We start from the raw sequence: 22611 nt of genomic DNA on the forward strand, positions 1-22611 counted from the left end.
TACTACTTCTCACACAAGGGGTCCCTCGCAAAGGGATTATCAAATTTGGTGGTCCTTGACATTAGAAAGTTTGAAAACCCCTGGCCTAATCAATGCTTTACTCATCTGCCACAGTAATGCATATTTTAATTATCGGATTTATTATATTTATTATATATTATTTTTATAATTATATATGATTATTCATTATATATTGCATTATCTTTATTTGGGGGCAAACATTGATATATGCAATTAATGCCGATTAACTAACCAGCATATTGTATGATTGACAGCCCTAATTACTTATTAATAAAAAATCAACAAAATTCAAGTTTTAAATGCGTTCCACATAAATAATACTATTTTATAAATATATGTAACCCAAGTAATGTAACTGTAACATAATTAACTGTATGCTGTCCTGATCATCTGTTGCTATGCACGTCGAGTGTGTGTGCTGCATTCCAGCATCCGCTCGCATTTCACCCACTCGTCAAAATCCCACTATTTCTCTCGTTTTCTGTGTCAAAGCATTTCTCTCTCCCACACTCTATTCGTTCTTTCTTTCCTGTTCTCTCCGTCTCTGCCCTCGTCTTTTATCACACACCTTTCCTTATTCTGTCTGTCTCTCGCTTGCTCTCTGAATGTCGCAGTGAATGCAGTCTCTGTTAAACCCTCCCTCTCTCTCTCTCTCTCTCTCTCTCTCTCTCTCTCTCTCTCTCTCTCTCTCTCTCCTTCATCCAATTCTGCCTTAAGCATGTAGGGTCTTTGTATGCTCTCTCTCTCTCTCTCTCTCTCTCTCTCTCTCTCTCTCTCTCTCTCCCTCTCCTCTGGCCGTGTGCGCGCTGAGAGACCAGAGGAGAGGAGGAGGTGGACCTCGTGGAGGGGGGGACATGGCGATGGGGGGACACGAAGGGAAAGATCTGTCTCTCCCTCTCTCCCTCTCATCCTCATGGCCCTCGCTCGGTCCCCAGAACCGCAGCGTCTGGTTCATTTACAGGTATCGGCTCCTCCATTCTTGTATTGTTGCTGCGGAGAGAGAGAAACAGAGAGAGCGAGAGAGAGAGACATATGGATGCACTTAAAAGGTAGCAGACAGAATGTTGAGTTGAATGGATGTTGTTCTATACAGTATATATAATTTGTGCATATGTATGTATGTTTATTGCACATTAAATCTCTCTCTCTCACTTTTGCTGTACATGTGTGTACATGCATGAGTCATAAATGTGGTTTTCATTGTTCATATAGTGGCTTTGCTTATGAAATGCATTTTCCTGTTGTGTGTGTGTGTGTGTGTGTGTGTGTGTGTGTGTGTGTTAGTGTTGCAAATGAGTACATGTGTTTGTTTGAAATGTACATGTGATTTGAATCATTGAAAACAGTATGAGTCATTATGGGTGTATGTGTTCAGGTCTTTATCCGCGTATGAGAGAGACTCCAGTACAACAGTACATCATAGAAAGTTGTGATGCTCTTGTTAGAATGTCGTCATACGCGTCGTGATTTCTTTTCCAGCTTGCATTCCTGCATGGATCCAGTATGATGATGCCATTCAAAACTGATGTACCTGTAGGAAAATGCAGAAAGATAATGCTGAAAAGCCTCCGTGGGGTTGGATTACAATTCAAGGCAGATTAAACTGTAAAAAATGAGCAAACTTGAGAGGATTTGGACGATTGAAAACCAATATTTCTTTTAAACTGGCATTTCAAGTTCAGGTTAAAGGTTTCAGTTTAAATCCCATTCAAATAATTGGAAAAGAAACCCTTACTGGACCCTGTTTACGAATCCATCATAAAGGCAATGATGCCAGTCCATAAACGCTTAAATACACATGGTTTCAAAAGCTTAGCCACAAGATGTAAACAGTAGACATTTTAGCTTAATATTAATTTGATAAAATCTCTTACAAACCTTATTTGTGTCAAGTTATTTCGAAAACAAGGATTTCAGGGTTCGCTGCCATGAAAACGAAGTAGTAAAATTGGATATAACTTTACACAGAAAGCTGTACATATGTGTATTTTAGTGTTTACTGATTGGCCCCATTCACTTCCATTGTAAGTCCCTTACTGTAACTGCAACTTTTGTTTTTTTGTAAATGAAGGAGGGATGAGTCTACGTTATTTTTTGTGGAAATCAACATTAAGAAACAAATGCTGTTAACTGAACCCAGAATATTCCTTTAAGGTGGTAGCTTTGTTTTGGAATATTGTAGCCAGTCTAAACTGGTCATTTTCCAAAAAAAACAAAAACAAAAAACAGCTGGACCACTTTAAGTTGGTGTGACCAGATGGTATCTGATTAGTTGCAGGTTTAAGATGGTCTGCCAGCTTGGAACTGCTAATGACCATCTAGAAACCAAAATGCTAGGCTTTCCATTTTGTTCTTTGGAAACTGGTGCACTCTTGTCTTCTTAACTAGCTTAACCATTAAGATATGGTCAACCAACTTCACCAGAAAGAACATGCTGGTCTACGAGCTTCAAATCCATCATGAACCAGCTTGAACCAGAATGGTTTATGTATATTTCAAATTTCATAATGATCACACGTTAGTCAGAAGTTATTAGTTGCTGAAATGTGCTTGATATGGCTGTTGACGGCCATATTTGATGAGTTGAATGATTGATATTTTGACCATGCTAGCACTTGCCTCAAAGAAGATGCATGCCAAATGTCACCTACTTCAGTCCAATGGTTGCGGAGTTATAACAGGCTTTAAGTTGTAGTGTCCCCTAAAGGTGGAAACCTCATGGTGATGCTTATTTTAGCGGCAACTTGTGACTGATTTTCACAGAATTTGGTACACAGCCTCATCTAGACACACTGTACGTACAGTATATTCCAAATTTCAATTACAAGTTAGTCAGAAGTTATTAGCTGCTAGTAAATGTGCTTGATATGTGCTTGATATGGCTTGATTGATTTCTGTTTTGACCATATGTTAGCACTTGTCCCAAGGAAGGTGCATGCCAAATGTCACATACCTTTATCAAATGGTTGCAGAGTTACACTATGTGGCCAAAAGTTTGTGGACACCATATGTGCTTGATGAACCTTCAATTTCAAAACCATAGGCATCAATTTCCCCCTTTGGTGCAAAAACAACTTCCACTCTTCTGGGAAGGCTTTCCACTATACTGTATGTAGTAACATGGCTGCAGGGATTTGCTCTCATTCAGACACAAGTGCATCACTGAGGTCTGGTACTGATGTTGGGCAATGGGGCCTGGCTTTCAGTTGCCGTTCCAATTCACCCCAAAGGTGTTCAGTGGGGTACAGGTCTGGGCTTTGTGCAGGCCAGTCAATTTCTTCCACATCAGACACAGTAAACCATTTCTTTATGGACTTTGCTTTGTGCACAGGGGCATTGTCATGCTGGAACAGAAAAGGGCTCTCCCCAAACTGTTGCCATAATTTGGAAGCACCGAATGCCCTAGAATGCCATTGTTTGGAGTAGAATTATGATTTATCTTCACTGGTATTAACGGAGTAACCAAACTCTTTAATTAGAAGGGGATGTCCACATATTTTTGGCCATATAGTGTATATCAGGGTTTTGAGTTTTAGCATGCTCTAAAGGTGGAATTGGAGGAAACTTTATGGTGCCTTAATGCTTCTGGTGCTTGAGTTATTATATTGTGCTTATTATAGCGCCTCCAGGTGTCGATATGTGTGTGTTCACCTGAGTAGTAGGGGGTGCTTGGGACCATCTTGCCAAGTTTGGGGTGTCTGCGATTTATGGTCTCTGTCATCCAGACACTTTTAGGGCATAAAAAAATAATACTAATTAGAAAATCAGTACAAATACAATAGGGTTACAATAGACCCTTTAAAAGGACATTTACAGATTAAGTTACATTTTTCACATTCTGGAAAATGTTTGAATCAGTGATTAAACACTAGTGGTGCAGAAATGACACACTTCAACTTTAAGTTTATAAATGCATCTCTCTCTTTCACTCTCACAGTGACTACATCATAAAGGAGAAAACTGTTCTTCTGCAGAAAAAAGACAATGAAGGCTTCGGTTTTGTACTCAGAGGAGCTAAAGGTGAGTTTCCTCTCTTTTGATTTGACCATCAGTTGTATCAGATCTCATCACATCATAACATGGACGGATCATCTCTGTAGCTCAGACTCCAGTTGAAGAGTTTAGTCCGACTCCAGCCTTTCCTGCTCTGCAGTACCTTGAGTCTGTCGATGAGGGGGGCGTCGCCTGGAGGTCTGGTCTGCGGATGGGGGACTTCCTGATTGAGGTTAGCTGTCATATTTCCCAGGTCCTGTTTACATCTGGTATTAAAGGGATAGTTTATCCAAAATGTAAAACTCTGTTACCACCCTTCCAAACCCATATTATTTTCTCATCCTACATCCTTATTTTATATACTTAACAAATAATAAAACAAACGGAGATACCGAAAGTTAGAAACAGGGCTTACGGTTCCGAAATTACTAAAAGCAAAACTGATGCAGTGATAAAGCTTCTCTTCTCCTGTCTGTTTGGTGTTAAGCCCAGCTCTGAGGTGCCTAGCTTTCAGTGTTACTTGTGTTACCTACTTTAATTTTCTTCCGTAGAAGAAAACAAGAAAGATCTCTGATCTTCTTTGCTTGCGCTATCTTGACTACATAATATAGTTTGTTTGGGGTTTTTTGGACGCATTTTTCCAGTAGAGCTGTCGATTTAACATGTTAATTTCTTGTGATAATATATAAACAGACAATTAATTAATTAATAACATGATCTTACCGTAGTAAGAAATAGTCCTACCCTCAGGGCAATTCAAGCTTGAAGTAGCACCTTCATGTTTTCAGCAAAGGGCAGTAATGACAAATCCAATTATTATATTTATTGTATATATTACAATATAAAAAAAATGTTATTTATAATTATTTAATCATTTATAATTTTATCATTTGTTTATGTATTTATAATTGTATAATTATTTCTCGACAAATATTGATTATATGTGATTAATCGCAATTAACTAGATTTATTAATTAATTATATCATGCAATTATTTTGATTTAAAAATAAATTATCGATTGACAGCCCTCGTTTCCAGGAACATTTACCTGTAAGAAAACAACGTCACCCTGCAACCCTCTGCTAGAGATTTCAATTGCTTTTTGTTTTTTGGGGTGCCTAAATCTTAAGTATCTTAAAAGTATCAAATATAAGTATCTTGTGTAATTAAATAAAAAAACTTTGTAAAGCTGCTTTTAGTACAACATGTATTGTGAAAGTCACTATATAAATACATTTAATTGAATAATAAAGTAGAAATGGGCCATTTGGAATCTAAATATGGAAGATCCTGTAATATAGCTTTAAATACTATGGATAAACATGGAATATATTTATATTTTCTCTATTTTCACAGGTGAATGGGATGAATGTAGTGAAGGTGGGTCACAGGCAGGTGGTGAACATGATTCGTCAGGGCGGGAACAGTTTAATGGTGAAGGTTGTCATGGTAGCGCGCAATCCTGAGATTGAGGAAATGCCCAAAAAGAAAGGTGTGAGGACCAAGAACTGAAACATTTTCTACACAAGTATGCAAACACAGATGTAAATGATTGGCCATTGTATTGCTTGTGCAGGGTCCCATTGTGCATAATTAATGTGCATTTTCCATTACTGTGGCGGTAACAAACTTCAGTACTCAAGGGGGCGATAGAGTTTCCTTCAAATGTCTGTGCTGTCAAATTAAATGTGTTCAGGTAGCTCGCTATAAACACGTCACAGTTTCACTAACTGACTCAGCAAGACTCTCTTCAAACCGTTGCTCCACCATGGCAGCATTTGATCTGTAAGTGAAAACTGACCATAGAAGAAGCCAGTTTTGACTAATGTCCACAATAGTGCCCCCTGTGTTAATGTTAAGAATGCACTGTATACAGGGTGTGCTGAGTGACTTCAGCCAGTTCTCCTAAGCAACCAACTGGCCCGGTTGCTAGGGTGGGTAGAGTCACGTTAGGTTAACCTCCTCGTGGTCACCATAATGTGGTTCTCGCTCTCGGTGGGGCACGTGGTGTGTTGTGTGTGGATGCCGCGGAGAATAGCGTGAAGCCTCCACACGTGCTAGGTCTCCACGATAACGTGCTCAACAAGCCACGTGATAAGATGCGCAGATTGACGGTCTCAGACGCGGACGCAACTGAGATTCGTCCTCCGCCACCCGGATTGAGGTGAGTCACTACACCACCACGAGGACTTAGAGCGCATTGGGAATTGGGCATTCCAGATTGGGGAGAAAAGGGGAGAAAATAAAAAAAAGAAAAAGAATGCACTGTGTGAAATTGAGCGTTGGTAGCTAGAAGCATCTGCATTCACGTACTTGTGTAGAGAATGTTTTGTGTCGAACTGTGGATTTATCAGTTGCTTGCAGAATAATTTAGTGCAAATTTAGCGTGTGTATAATTATATAAAATTGCTGCCTATTTTTGCTATTTTAGTTCCCCAGCAAAGTAAGCGGCTAACCCCTCCGGCTATCGCGCTACGCTCCAAATCCATGACTTCAGAACTGGAGGAGATGGGTAAACCTTTCAAACAAATCCACACACACCTTACATACTGTACATATACAGTGTATATATATATATAGTACACATACACTTGAAAAAGCACAAAAATGCAGTACATGCATAAAATACATGTTTGTTGACTGTGTTTAATGTTTCCTAAAAACACTCTAATGTCACAGATTCAGTTTATATTTCCTTTTGACTGATTGTGTGCCTGTTTGTCTTTCTCTTTTCTTTTCACACAGTGGAGAAAGGTCTGTGCATTCTTTCTTTTTTGTCTGCTTATTTACTGGTTTTTAAATTATTAAGTATTTTTTCAGTGGCGGCCTTAAGCATCTGGGGGCCCATTTCAAGAGCTAATGTGGGGCCCAACCCCCATAAAAAAAACATAAAAGAGAGAAAACAAGGAAAGATTCAAGTTGGTTTTCATCAATATGGTATATTTTCAGACTTCACCTTAAATGCATTATGTGCACTTTCATCATCAACAGCTCAGCATAGAAATAATCCAAACCATTCCCTTAATTGAAACAATGCCATTATTTTTGCTTTGGAATAAAGAGAAGCCTCGCTCTTTGGCAAATACTATTTGGCACTGAATAGCACTATATGTTATGTATCTGACATAAAAACAGCTTAAACAATTCCCAACAACAGCAATAACGTACTGTATTTTACCTGGGAATTAAAAGTGTCTGAACTACTGGTAGTTTACAATGAATTGCTCTTTGCGCTCTTTCAGCACCAGGGACAGCTCACTACAGGCCTGGGTAGGGTTGCACTAGCTGTGTGTAAGGTCTTCCGTAAATTGGGAAGTAAAGTTCACACTAAGGGCTTAGTAACTACTAGCTAGTTTGTAACAAAGTCAGTGCTTAATTTGGTTGCACCACCTGCTCTTAAGTAAAGACTTAGCTAGTAGGTCGTAAGGTCTCCGTAAAGTAATGCATAGTCGCATAATATGACTACCTGTATTTATCCAATAAGCAGCCTTCAGATTTGTACACAGAAGTGTTAAACAGCCATGCATTTTAGTTTGTTCTTGTTCAAACCTTGTTTGCTCGTAACTGTCAGCTGTAATAAATGATATCTCCATTGAAATATGATACGTAATAAAACAAGATTTCATTAATGATATATTTAGCTTATGTAAATAACAATACTCAATAACTGTATCTAAAATGAATAAGGGACAATAAATAAATAAATACTAATACAACAGGCTGGAAAAATAGACATTTATTCATTTTAATATCTATTTTGTATATGTTGAAACCTGACACCGGGCTGAGTACACAGGAAAGTGCACCGTTAGATCGGTTTCATGCTGAAGAAGTACGTTTTTACATAATGTTTTCTGCCGTAAATGTAAACGAGTGTAATGCAACATCATATACTGCTATGTCAAATGGACTGAAGCTTGTCAACCAAAACATGAGCTCAGTGATGTCATTAAATAAATCTGCTTTTTTATTCCATCAGTTACTTCTGGTCGGAGGCTTCCGTAAGTATTTAGTTTATACGCAGGGTTACGTTCTACCTAAGATTAATGGTGCAACGCTCAAATATTTAGCAGTGTGTAAATTGTGACTTAGTGCCCATTTATGCCACAACTAGGCTAAGGTGTAACATACGTATAGCTGGTGCAACCGGCCCCAGTGGAGAGCGAAAAGAAGAGGGAGAGGCAGAGAATGAGCAAGCCAAGTGGGAGAGAGAAATTACGATTGCGGGAATCCAGTCAGCCACCACGGCCACAATATAGCTATATATATATATATATATATATATATATATATATATATATATATATACATATACAGTATATAATTTTTTTAAGTGGGTGAATTATTCAATTCTGGCATGTCAGTTGGGGGCCCTTTGGAGGGCGGGGCCCGTTTAAATTGAAATGGGTGAAACATATCTAAGGCCGCCAATGTATTCTTTCATGGTGATTCTCACGAAAACACGTCCGGGACACATTTCACATTTAAAATATAAATAAATATATTTGTATTTTGCTTTCAGAAAATCAATTATTTTTTGGACCTTTATATTTATGTGCTTTGTGAAACCATTTTCATCACAATTAAGCAGATTTTTTCTTTCAAGTTCTCGTTACAATATGCAGATAATCTCTGTTCTGTTCACTGTTATGCATCGGGATGTTTTCATTTTAATTTTTTATTTAATTATTGAATTTATTTATTTATTCACATTATACTCAGTGATATTTCTTGTTAGATTCTTATTACTGAAGTATAATAAATTGATTTTGTACTGCTGGTCTACATTTACAATGTTTTATTTGATTCAAAACAGCATGAATTAAAGGAAGTACAGCGATTTCTAACATACTTATACATTTAATATTTCAGTAGAGATTTATTTATTTATTTACTTTGGCATTACAATAATGAACATTTTAGGAAAATGTGCTTCATTGTCAAGAAAGTAATGTCACATTGCAACAAAAAAAACCTCTGACATGTTCTTGACAGGTTTTGTGAGTTTCGCCTTATAATCTCATCAACATTTTGCATCAAGTTTAATTTGTTCCTTCAGTTGGATAATCTTTGCCCTTGTATAAAATGTTATTAACACCCTCATGCAGTTTATTAGTCTGTTGGCCCAGTATATACATCACAATATAGTACACTGTGTTGTCAGCTCGCCCATGTGATGCCCACAGGTGGTTCTGACTTTCTTTGGCATTAAAATACAGTATGTAATTTACATTTATTAATTATTAAAGTTGTTTCTTATCAACGGCTGTGAAAACATGATATAATGTTTGTTGGCTCATATGTCTGCTATCTGCTTTGTTACCATGACAACTAGAAATAGATTGCAAATGTCCTAACTTTAGCAGAAAAATTAGACAGATACTGTACACGCTTGCTGACTATTGATTAAATAAATGCTTAACACTGTTATTAGGGATTTTTTTTAAAGATACAAACACAATAACTGAACGTAAAAGAATATTACATGATCACTTTAGAATCCAGTAAAATATGGAGGGCCAAATTACTCCAAATTAAGTTATTAAATACATAGTGAGCTAATTAAATGTATCATTAAATATAGAATTAAATATTTAATAAATACATAGTAAATTAATTATATTTTGTATGATATATTTAATAAAAATACTAACTTATTTAATGATATGTTTAATTAATTCACTATGTATTCAATTATTTAAATATTAAAATATTTATTTAATGATTTAATTTTGAGTAATTTGTCCCTCCATAGTAAAACATGCACTTGTTAAGCTTGTTAAAAAAAAAACAAAAAAAAAGTCTTGCATTTTTAATATTTTAATTAATCTCAATTTGTGTTATTGCAGCATCACCATGGAAGAAGAAATCAGGTTATTTTTTTTCTTGTTTATTTATGTGTGTGCATGGGGGTGTGGGAAAAAATGTGCTCCAATGCATGAACGTGATGAAGTGTGTATTGTGACTGCTTCTAGTTCATCACATTAACACTGTTTGCTGATGTGTATGATGTTGATTTAAAAAAAAAAAGAAATTATGTGATTTCTCAATGCTCAGATCACACTGAAAGCTCACAAGCTCCAGAGAAGAAGAGAAGTGTGTATCAAATGGCTCTTAGTAAGAAACATTTTTTTTTTATTTATTTATTTTTTTTATCTCTTTATGTCTTCTGCAATACATTACTCTCTATATGCACACTGTCGCATTTGGTAGTTTCATGTATATCATTATAGGGTTAAAAACCACATGTAAACATGTAAACTGTTTGAGTCCACATGTAAAATCTGGGATTCAAAATCTAATTTTAATAGTGTCTATGACTGACAAAAGACAAAAAATAAATTAAAAATATAAATCTCAAAATAAAAATTCAAAGGCAAATTTTCGTGATTTATATCATATTCTCTTTCTTTTTCCTTCGGTTCCTTTCATTCTCCAGATAAACTGGACGAGATTCTAGCCGCTGCTCAACATTCAATTAGCACGCCAGACTCTCAGGGTCATAGAGGTCACGGGGGCAAGAAGGAGCGAAACAAGGGCTTTACTGCAAATGAGGTAACATCTATGTTTCATTTTCTCTTCTCTGATTTGACAGTGTTGGGAAAGCTGCTTTTTTTCTTTCTTTTTTTATCCCCTTTTTCTCCCCAATTTGGAATGCCCAATTCCATTATTTAGTAGGTCCTTGTGGTGGCGCGGTTACCTCAATCCGGGTGGCGGAGGACAAGTCTCAGTTGCCTCCACTTCTGAGACCGTCAATCCGCACATCTTATCATGTGGCTCGTTGTGCATGACACCGCGGAGACTCACAGCACGTGGAGGCTCATGCTACTCTCTGCGATCCACGCACAACTTACCACGCGCCCCATTGAGAGCGAGAACCTCTAATCGCAACCACGAGGAGGTTACCCAATGTGACTCTACCCTTCCTAGCAAACGGGCCAATTTGGTTGCTTAGGAGACCTGGCTGGAGTCACTCAGCACGCCCTGGATTCGAACTCACGACTCCAGGGTGGTAGTCAGCGTCAATATTTGCTGAGCTACCCATACTCCCCTGGGAAAGCTGCTTTGTAACTGTAGCTACAAACTACTCATACGAATGTACGGTTCTTCAACTACAGACAAGGTACTCTTTATATTTTTTTTTTTTACAAGATACAAAATGTAGCTAACTACATTGAAGCTACTTAAGAGGGCAATATCTTTTTAAATCTAAAACTATAAATCTTGGGTCTGATTTGATTATTTTCTGTAGTTCATTGACAATTATATACATAGCTTTGAAATTAGATATTTTAGGTATGGGGTAAAGGGTTACTTTGTATAATTGCTTTAATATATGACCATTTTGGTTTGGTACCCTGATAGCGTTTGAAAGGCATTACACCTTGTAATAAGTGTAAGAGTGCTACTGATTCTGTACTGTAGGTGATGAATTAACTACATTTACAGGTGGTTAATGTGTGGATATAGTACTCTAAGACAGCGGTTCTAGCTTGTATGGCACCCTGGGCGAAACGCTTCAACACGCCCCCAAATTTGTTGACCGGGTGGGGGGGGGGGGTCTCATGCTGCCCCCCCGCAAGATGCCACCCTGGGCAACTGCCCATGTCGCCCATGCCTAAATCTGCCACTGCTCTAAGATTATCTGGTGTAGACCCAAATTTCACTGCGGCAGCAATGAATTGTGCTAAATATACAAAGATGATATTTTCTCACTCATCCTATCAGTCTTTTCCCTTTTTCACAGCAAACAGATGAACAGTCAGGTGTTGACATGATGTCATCAGGGTCTGAGTATGGTTATAACCAAGCTCAGTTTACATTAGGCCATTCAACTCAGCGTGCAATGATGATGCGTCAGAAATCTATGGGTGAGTTTAAATGCTGCAGTGTTGATTAAATGAATAGTTCACCCAAAAATTCTGTCATATTTTACTCACCATTATGTCAGATCCAAGCTTCTATTTTTCAATACAATGGTAGTTGATTGTGACTCACTTTCAAGTTTATAAAAGTATCATAAAATTATTTCATGGCCATTGATTTGAAGTTGTTTTACTTGTCTTATCTGTCCAAAGTAGTGACTGAAGAAGAGAGGGTACATCTGCATCCTGCTATGAAGTTGTCCCGCAGCCTTTCTGTGCCAGGACCAGAGGATATACCCCCTCCACCAGACACCTCAGCGCCTGAGCCGCCCCTGTCTGCCGGTGGCCACACAGACAGGAGAGCAGCACCAACACATTTTTATGGTGTCCCACCTCTGCCTCCATCACACAATCCATCTCACAGCCAGACACAGCACAGAGTCCAGCCCAACAGCAGGGTAAGAGCTTGCTACTTTCGGCAAATGTCCTAAGAAGTGATAACTGTAGGGCTTTTAACACTATGCTAAACTAGAGACTGTATAGAATGAGATGGGTCTCTGGTCACTTATGAATGGGAGTAATCGTAGGGATGAATATGGGGGCTCTTGGAATGGAAGTTCCGCCTTACAGTCAAAAGAGCCAAACACCTTTTTCATAAAGATGTTGCCTCTCATTTTTATTGAGAATGTGCATACACATTAGCTGGACAAGCCTCAAAAATAATTTTCTTTAGCATCATCTGAGCCAAAAGAACACAATTTATGATAAGAAGTGTTGTCAGACTTTATTGCTGATTTGAAAGTTATTTGCTTGTAATCTTGACAAACCGTTTTGGAGATTTCTGTCTTTTCCCATTCCAGTAGATAAGAGCTGAACTTGTATCCAATATCTGTACCTGTGTAGAAAATAGGTTACTGCAAGCTGCCCGGAGGTGTTACTAACATGGACACCGAGTGACTTAAACCCTTGGCTCAACCCTGGGTTAACATAATTTTTAACCACAGGTTAAGGCTAATTTTAATCATGGATTAAGCAGCGTTTCACATATATAATATCCAAAAGGGGTTAGCACCACTTTCAACCCTGGGTTATGAAACTTTTTGGTGCTAACCCTGGATTGCGAAGCCAAACTGAACGGCAATATGCATTTAAGCACATTAACCCAGGTTTACCTACATACAGTGTGAGATCTCATTACCAGAATACCCAAGATTAATTACTAAACCAAAGTATGAATAGTATAAAACCATGGTTTTAACCCTGCTAAAAAATCCATCTTAACCAGCTTGCAATTCCCATGCTGGTCTAAGCTGCTTAATGTTGGTTAGTGCTGGTTTGGTGCTGGTCTAGCTGGTGGATCAGCATAGCCATGCTTTTCACCATCAAAACCCAGCTGGTGAAGTTGGTTGACCAGCATGGTCTTTCAGGTGTAGCTAGTTTAGCTAATTAAAAAGCCTGGCAGGGTCAGCAGCACACCACCATGTCATGCTGGGGGACCAGCACACTCAACATTAGCTGGCGACCAGCAATGCTGGATTTTTTAGCCGGGAAATGACTCAATTTCAAGTGTGAATTAGATTTTTCATATCAGATTTTAGTTCTTTATTGTCAGGTGCGAGATTTGCTACCATGATATATTTATTGAAATGTTTCGTTATAGGTGGAAACTGATACCAGCAAGAAGGGCGGAGCAAGAATTGGTGGCCTGAGGCATGGCTATAGCAATGCCGTGCCTCCCTCTGATGTAGGTGCCAAGCAGTCCACCACACAGCGGAACCAAGGGCCAGTGGTCGTCAAGATCGCAGGTCGGCAGGTTGGGAAGGGGCTGTTGGTGAAACAACGCAAGGTGGAGGAGACTACAAGCAGTGTTGATAAAAGTTCCATTTCAATCCCAACGATTATTGTTAAAGCGCCATCTACCAGCAGCTCTGGGCATAGCAGTCGTGCAAGCAGTGAGGACACAGAGCCTCCTCCTGAGCTTAACAAAGAGCAGGAGGAGGGTAAGCCTCCAAACTCAGTGACTACTCCTACACCCACTCCACCTCAACCACCCAATAAACCGACAAAACTGGAATCTTTAGGTAGGAGCACAGCACAGCGTGAACGCGAGCATTACCGTGATTCCCGTCAGAGAAGCGCCTCTTTCTTCTATTCTTCTGAGGAGGACATGTTAGATGAGCAGGAGTCTACTGAGACTTCAGCCGAGACTAGCTCCTCTGTTCGTTTGAACCGTTCCAAATCTATCGATGAGGGCTTAATCTCTGGTGATGCCTTAAGCATGCCACCTGCATTTGGGTTGCCACAGTATGCATCAGCTACATCTCATCAGGCCACTACTTTCATCCACCCGTTGACAGGAAAAGTTCTAGACCCAACAAGCCCTCTTGGACTAGCGCTGGCAGCAAGGGAACGAGCGCTGAAAGATGACCGTCATACACATAAAGAGGAACGACACTTTGGTCGGCAGCTGTCAAGCACTGGAGTCTTTCCTTCCGCCATCTCCCCACCCAAACAGGAGCCAGTTCCTCCCTTCTATAACTACCAATCACAAACCTCACTCTACCTAAGTGACGCACCTCCAACATCAGGTGGGCCGGTACCCCAGAGTCGCCCCCAGTCTCCTCGGATGTTGCGACTGAGTGGTGGTGGGATGGAAAGTCTGGAGTGGAACGAAAAGAATGTAGCGGATAGAGACGAAAGAGGGGCTACCAAGGTGCGGTTCACCGAAAATCAAGTGAATCAGTACCAGACTCACCTTCAAGACAGGGACAACAGAACAAATCAGTACCAAACTTACCTGTTTGACAGAGAGAGAGAAGGGCACAAGAGGATACCACCCAAGCCCCCGCCCCGCAGGCCATCCTTTCCAGGCAAGGAAAGTGAACTCAGCAGAGCTGGTAAAAGTCCTACTAGCAATGCCCAGGAGACAGACAGGGCAGGACAGAAGACGGGAGACAGGGAAAGAGAGAGCGGAATGGAGAGGGAGGTAGAGAAAGATCTAAAGAGAGGAGGAAATCTAGGAGATGGAGATGTAATGGTACTTCCACCTCCAGCACCTTCTGTGGATGTGGACGATGAGCTTGTGTTTGCAGAGCCTCTACCACCCCCAATCCAATTTGCCAACGGAATAGAAATCGACATGCACGGAATGATAGAATATAGTCAAAAGCATATGGAGGTGTCAGGATCGCAGTCACTCAAGGAGTCCCTGCAAATGCTGCCCAAACCCTTGCAAGACTCCATGTCCCTGCCAGTCAACACTAATGCTGACTCTCAGCAGACACTGATCCATCCTTCTGCAGTTGTACATCCATTTATTTTCCCACCGAATCCTCTGATACACCCTCCCCAGCTGTGTCCCAAAATACCAACCCCAAATCCACCTCAATCCCAACTCCCAGTTTATTCCCAACCTCCACAACATCTGAACACCATCCAACCACAACCTTTACCTTCGCCACAAGCGGGAGACTCTGCCACATCTAGTATTACATCTTATGACAGTGAGGTGGCCAATCTTACTCAGTCTGCTCTTTCCCCATCTCTTCCTTCTCTGCAAACCTTCCCGTCTTCCAGTTTGCCATCTGCCCCTCTGCATCAGACTCTCCCACTTTTCTACCCACCGCAAGGCCACAGCAATGTGTCCCTTTCATATCAAACCTTGGCTGCAACTGCAGCTGTAGTAACTGTCACCACAACAATGCCTTTGGAAAGCTTGTCATCAGTTGCAGTTGCAGGTGACCGATCTCTGAAGGGCCATGATTGGCCAGAAGCTGTGGTAGATTCTGGAATTGAAGAACTGGATAGTCACAGCAGCAGTGATCATCATATGGAAAACCTTGTGAGGGAAAAAGGAGGAGGACAAGAGAAGGAAAGAGGAGGAAGAAGGCGAGAAAGCATGGAGAGTGGGATTGTTGGGGATGGGTTTAAAGGCGACAGACGAGTGTCTCCCGATTCATCACTTTCTCACACAGAGAAATTCGCTCAAAAAGTAAACAGTGCTCAGAACAATACACACACGCACAAATCCAAATCTCCAAACCTTCCGCCCACCAAAACACACTTGCACAACATGTCAAAGTATCGTGGACATGCAGAGAATGGGCGGACCGGACCATCACTACAGCGGCAGGCAAGCACAGCTCCCGACATATATAGATCAAGGGAAGAGCATGAACTGGGAAGAGGTGGCTATACCGCAGTGAAGATGCCACCATTTATGGACCGCCGTCTGAAGTCACCTCTCTCCAGCGTTAAAGCCAGCATCATTAATGAACTGAGCAGTAAACTACAGCAGTTTGGTGGTTGGCAGGGCCAGGGGCCACAGCAAATTCACAGGTAGAGCATCTTGGACACACACACAAACACTCTTGCTCTTACTAGGGTACTGTAACCCACTCATAGTGTAATCTCAACATGGACAAGTGCAAGTTTATTGACACAAATGCCATTTTTCATGAAATACCTTGTATGTACATACCTTAATATACCTTAATATGTTTATTAGTTGTTCCTGCCAAGGAAAGCATTATTACTACACTGCAAAAAAAAAAAAAAGAAAAAAAAAAAAAGAAAATCGCTACTCAGTATTTTCTTGTTTAATGTAAGCATTAAGACAAAATATTGAGATGTTATGCTTAAAACAAGAAAAAGCTATTTGCTTGTAATCTTGTTTTCCCTTTGAATTAAGTTTATTTTTCTTACTCTATTTGCAAATTCTTATTTTATGCATAAGCCTCACTACATTTTATTAGATTTCTTTATAGTATCTTATGCCTTTTTCAAGTAAATGTATCTTGTTTTAATGGTGTTTAGATATTTTTACTGGACAATAGGGGTGTAACGGTACATGTATTTGTCCCGAACCATCACGGTACTGACGTCTCTGTTCGGTGCATGCAGTCAGATGAAAAATACATCTGACACAGGCGATCCACACTCCAATCCAGAAGGGGGCATGCGCGGTAATGCAATGCTGTTTGCTAACCGCCACAACAGGAAAAAGAGCAGAAGAAGAAGAGACCATCTATGCACCAACCCAAAACAAGAATGGCTTCTCCTAATGCACAAGTTTTATTTTTTATTATTCTATTTATTTTGTACTTTTATAACACAAGAGATGCTTTTCAGTTTTGTAGCTGATTGTGACCAAATATTTTTTATCAACCCTACAAAAAAATATGGCCTATGCAAGAGTGCATTCTGTTTTCTGCTTAGTGCTTAATACACTAAAGGAGGCTGTACTGTACCAACTACCTCAGGGGGGACTAAATTAGGGTGACCATACATCCTCTTTTTCGGACCTTAAAAAAAGCGTCCGGGCAGGATTTTTAAATTCACGAAAATGTCCAGGATTCGGCTTTAGTTGCATTATGATGTGCATCTGGTCTAATACTTCATTGTGTGTGCGCGCATATTTGCATTGCTTTAACGCCTCTTTGTAAGTCCCGCCTTCTCGCACACCAATTGGTCAATTATGAGAGGCTTGCAGCAACTATTGGCTAAATTCCTGCCTGTCAATCTCTCTGCGAAGTGCTGTTGTGTTCGGCATCAAACAACTTGACAGTAGCAGCAAATAATAGCTGATTGGAAACAATGCCCAAACGAAAGTGCAAATTTACAGAAGATTTGCACAAAAAATTCCCATGCTTTCGTCCAGGTTGAGATTCATGGGAAACAGAGTGTATGACATGTAAAGCTGGCACTTATGTGTCAGTTGCTAATAAAGGTGCACATTAGAAGCACACATTAGCTCTGCAAAGCATAAAAGGTCAGCAAAAGGTGAAAGTTCATCAGGTAAATTAACGGACTACTTTTTGCGACCAGGTAAAATTATCACATTGCTTCATTATCCATGGCCATTCAAAATAATAGTAATAGTAAATGAAGGTACAATCATGGCATCAAATATTTTATTTTAGTACATGGACATTCAAAAGAATGTTGGAAATATTTATATATATATTTATGTTATGCTAATAGAGTGTATTAAAGTTTGCATTCATAGTAACACTGTTTTGAACCCTATTATTCCACCCCTCCCCCAATCCCCCTCCGGCGGGAAAAAAAAAGGTGTCCTCTTTTTGGAAAACCAGAATATTTTCACCCTAGACTAAATGCCACTAGGTGGAACAAACTGTAATTTGCACTACTATCTGTTTAAAATAAATGAAAAGAAACCTAGCATTTGGGATTTGTTGCTTTTTCCTGTTGTACCGAACTCGTATCGAACCGTGACCCCAAAACCGAGGTACGTACCGAACCGTGACTTCTGTGTACCATTACACCCCTACTGCACAACAAGATAAAATACTGAGTAAGACATTTTTTGGGGGTTTTTTTTATAATGTTTTTTTTTTTGGTTTTTTTGCTGTGTACTATTGCTTATATTTATGGTAAAGGATTTAGACAAACCCCTAACCCAAAGTATTACACTTTAGCATTTGTGCTATGGACATGAAATCATGGACACCCCAAATCATGCTGCTTGTTGAGGAGAGGAGTGTTATTACTTCTTTGAGCAATCAGACGTAAGATTTTTGGCTGACGAAAAATAAAACAGACAAAAAGATCCCCTAGACTTCTGTTGAAGGAGAGACCTGATCTGTGTCTAGAGACTAGAAAATCAAAGAGGAGTTGGCAATTTTCACTAGAACCAGTAAGAAACCACGCAGAACACCCTTGCAATGCCCTGTGTTACATGTTCTACAGACTCTTGTATTTTCTACTTCGCAGGTTTTCAGTTGATTCCTTAGGCTGTGCACCCCTCCTTCCTCCCACTGCGCACTCTCTCCAGCATTCCTTCACCTCAGACCTACCCCCTAACTCTTTAACATCTAACTGCCCTGCTGCTGCTCTTAACCCTAACCCTGTATCCTCGTCTCCTCTTCCCATGACCCCTCTAACCCCAGCCTTAACTCCCACCCCACTACCTCTGACCCCAGCCCCAGCTCCACCACCTCTCAAAGACTGGACTCCATCAAATTCTCCTATTTCTTTTCCTCATGGGATTCTGTCCCCTCCGTCGTTGCCCCACACCCCTCTGTCTCCCCTCTCCCTCGCTCATGCACCCCTCTCTCCTCCATCGTTACCTCATCCCCCAATTTCTCCAATTTCTCTCTCGCATCCACCTCTCTCTCCTTCCTCCATGACTCACTCTCCCCTCTCTCCATCCTATTCCCAGTATCCATTGTCTCCAAAACATCGCTCAAAGTATCGTGGCAAAGCTTCAGAGTTTTTGTTCTCAAGGCCGGAGCTAAGGCGCTCCGAATCACATTCGTACAGTCAACGACGCAGAGCACCCAGTCCTCTCATCTCCTGCTCGGACCACCCACAACCTGGACCCCCACGGCCATCCTCGCTCCCTCTCTTTCCTTCTACCCCACTCTATGGCTCTCTGTATGAAATACAACCCCCTTTAACGCCCCCTCTAGCAGTCGCCCATCATTTATCAGACCACTTCTTCTCCCAAACTTCTCCTCTGTTCCCGATCCCGTCCCCTGTGGCTCCTTCGAACCCCACGCTGGTCTCCAGCTCTCTCTCCCCGACCAACTTCCTCTCTGGAGGCTCCTCCCCTTCCTGTATGAGCTACCCTCCCCTAACACATCCTCCACCCAATCAGCCCTTTATGTCTAAGCCCCTCCCCTACTGGAGCAAATACGATGTTGCAGATTGGCTGACATACCTTAATCTGGCAGAGCACCGGGAATGTTTTCTCAACAACGAGATCGACGGATCCCACCTGCCATCTCTGACAAAGGAGGACTTCCTGGATCTGGGCGTGAGCCGGGTCGGACATCGCATGAACATTGAACGTGCGCTTAAGAGATTTACAGACAGGTGAGATAGAGGAAGATGGAAGAGAGGGAAGGGAATTGAAGGGTAGATTCATTCAGACGAGTGCCTGATGCTTACGACAAGCAAAGGAGCATCGGAAAGGGATAGGGTTAGTTAGAAAAGTTCACCCAAAATGAAAATTCTGTCATCATTTACTTTCCCCGAATTTGCTCTAAAGCCATATGAATTTCTTTCTTCTGTGGAACACAAAAGGAGACATTAGGCAGAATGTTAACGGCAATGAAAGTGAATGGTGACTGAGGCTAACAGGATTGGATCAACATGAGGGTGAGAAAATTATTGAATAAATGAAAGAATTTTCTGTTTTAGGTGAACTATCTTTAAAAGTCTTTAAAAACACTATTCTTTGTTTTTACTAAAAATGGTCAACCGTTTCATATAAATTTTGCTCTGCATGGATAATTATGCCTGCAGCTCTACATAAACATGTAAATACTCTGCCCTCAATGTTTTGTATGCTTACAGTGAAGTTTAGTTAAAGAAGTGTAGTTAAGAATGTAAGACTTTTTCACAAATCTAATCACAAAAGTTTATTCTTTTATTTATTTTCCCCTTGAAAATATGACCTTAACCTATACATATAGTTTTATTTTGCTCTACCAGTCAAATATTTGGACACACCTATTAATTTTTTTTTCTTCTTTTTTTTTTCAACATTTTAGACCAATAATAGTCATCAAAACTGTGAAATAACACAAAATAAACTATGGCAATTATGCATTGACTACAAAAAATGGGCATTACCTCAAGCAATTTAATGACGTACCCCCTGAAATGCTTTTTAAACAATATTGCAGTAGTTCCCATGTATGCGGGATACTTGTTGACTTTTCATGCGCTATTTAGTCCAAAAAATTTTTTGTAAAGAAATTCATATGTAGGCACACCTTATATTTGTCTACAAAACATTTTTTAAGCCTTTAAGCATAAGCCTTTAAATCAAACTATTTTCAAGATCATGAGAAACAAATATTCTGTCAAAAATGTGTCTAAATTTTTGTCTAGTAGTGTATATTACCATAAATACGTATGATTTTTCATGTTCCATTTAAGGCCAAATCACACAAAATCATCCAATCCATTGAGTTGCACTTCATTATTTTGTTAAGCATGGCATTTATTTGAAATACCACAACCTGATGTGCCCTATAATTACGTATTGAGCACTTACGTAACTTTAAATGTGTTAAATGTGCCAAATTCTCCATCCAAGTCTATCATTGAACAGTATAGCCAGCACTTTCATTTTTTTACCTCATGCTCTGCCTCCTTTTCTTTGTTTTTTTTCTTTTTCTTTCCCCCTTCCATCTTTTCTAGGCTCTCCTCTGCTTTCTCGGTCTCCACTGTTTCCTCTGATGTGCAGAACGAACGTATCAGGGATGAGGGTACACAGAGCTAGAGAGAGAGAGAAAGACAGTTAGAGAATAGAAAGGATGGGGTTATACAGAAAATAAGTACTTGGAATAAAAGGGAAAGACGTCCGCTGAAGGACACACACTGGATGTGGATGATTGGACAGGAGAAACTGACATGGTGCAGCATGAACGCTCTCTAATAAAGCGATCTTCTCCTTCATCCTTCTGAGCACGTTTGTCCTCCCAGTTGAGGCTAGGATGACAAACGTCCAGAGCCAATCAGAGACAGACAGAAAGAATGTACTACTTTCATTATTTTTTATTTATTTATTTATTTATTTATTTTTTGGCAAGATCAAACGTGATGGATTTGAGTAATATGTTATTATTATATAAACACAAATGAGGCTGTTGTGCATATGTTAGCATCATGACAGTCAGGCTTTGATTCATACGATAATGACCATGATTAAAGTCAACATGAAATCCAAAATGACCCTGTTTACTTCCTTAATATTCATTCTTGGTCTTATTGTGCAGGATTCATCTGTGCATGTTATTCTAAATAAAAATTAATCCATAATAGATTTCTTTACTTTTCGGCTGACATCATCCTCTTACATTTCAGTCCTCACCTCCAACCACATGTCATTTAGAGACTGTTTTTCAAAATCAAGCCATACTTTTTCCCTCACTTAGTATCTAGTATTTAGTTGCAATCAGAAATATGTCAGATTACAGAAGTAAAATGGGTTGCAAAAGGCATTTCATGTTGACTTTATACCGTAAAAGCTCTAACAACAACAACAACAACAACAACAACAAAATCATGATTCCAATAATTACCATATATGAATTAAGTATTTAAGCATTTTATTAACAGAATCAGTCTTCCAAAGATCAGAACACAATGAAAGAACCCATTGTTTATATTGCTTAAGTGCACTCTGTTCAGCCTACACAAACACACACATGTACGCTAATACAGTCTGTGTGTGTGTTTGTACGTGTGTGTGTTTGTTATGGTGTGTGCTTGTTTTATAGGAGTAATGCATAACTCTATTTCATTTAAAAAATATTTAAGGATATAAGAACAAAGGAAATATATATGTCTGTGTGTGTATGGAAATGTATGCAGAATTAAATATATATATATCAGATATTTCTATTGTTCTGTACATTAATTGATGAATATGATGATACATAAACTTATGAGGTTTGAATAAATTATAATTATCTTGTTGAATTTATTCTCATTTCTTTTTTGCAGAACTCTACAGCATTAATAGTACACAAAACACTGACTGTTCTGTTCAAACCATTCCCTCGTAGTTGTTTTGGGTTTCCCAATACCTTTATCCCTTATGAAAATTAACCATGGTTTTACTAGTGACCATAGTTGAACTATGATATTTGTAGTAAAAGCATAGAAAGCACAAAATGTACTGTGGTTTTGCCACAGTAACTAGTTATCTCGATATGACTGAAAATCATTTAAAACAAATAATTTAGCAATATT

General features: G+C 39.5%; 1 protein-coding gene across 1 annotated transcript in view; it reads left to right on the forward strand.

The window, feature by feature from the left end:
- LOC127434275 (SH3 and multiple ankyrin repeat domains protein 1-like) overlaps positions 1-22304 on the forward strand; it is a 78334-nt gene extending 56030 nt beyond the window's left edge. Inside the window, exons 16-27 of the mRNA XM_051686895.1 lie at positions 3959-4041; positions 4122-4246; positions 5372-5507; positions 6447-6527; positions 9865-9888; positions 10073-10132; positions 10455-10570; positions 11763-11886; positions 12094-12338; positions 13541-16218; positions 18616-19719; positions 21055-22304. Of these exons, the coding sequence (XP_051542855.1) occupies positions 3959-4041; positions 4122-4246; positions 5372-5507; positions 6447-6527; positions 9865-9888; positions 10073-10132; positions 10455-10570; positions 11763-11886; positions 12094-12338; positions 13541-16218; positions 18616-19719; positions 21055-21136 (4858 nt within the window). The 3' untranslated portion in view covers positions 21137-22304. The remainder of the gene's footprint in view (positions 1-3958; positions 4042-4121; positions 4247-5371; positions 5508-6446; positions 6528-9864; positions 9889-10072; positions 10133-10454; positions 10571-11762; positions 11887-12093; positions 12339-13540; positions 16219-18615; positions 19720-21054) is intronic.
- The last annotated feature ends 307 nt before the right edge of the window (positions 22305-22611 follow it).

This window comes from Myxocyprinus asiaticus, chromosome 44 (genome assembly GCF_019703515.2).
Source record: "Myxocyprinus asiaticus isolate MX2 ecotype Aquarium Trade chromosome 44, UBuf_Myxa_2, whole genome shotgun sequence".
Classification (NCBI taxonomy): domain Eukaryota; kingdom Metazoa; phylum Chordata; class Actinopteri; order Cypriniformes; family Catostomidae; genus Myxocyprinus; species Myxocyprinus asiaticus.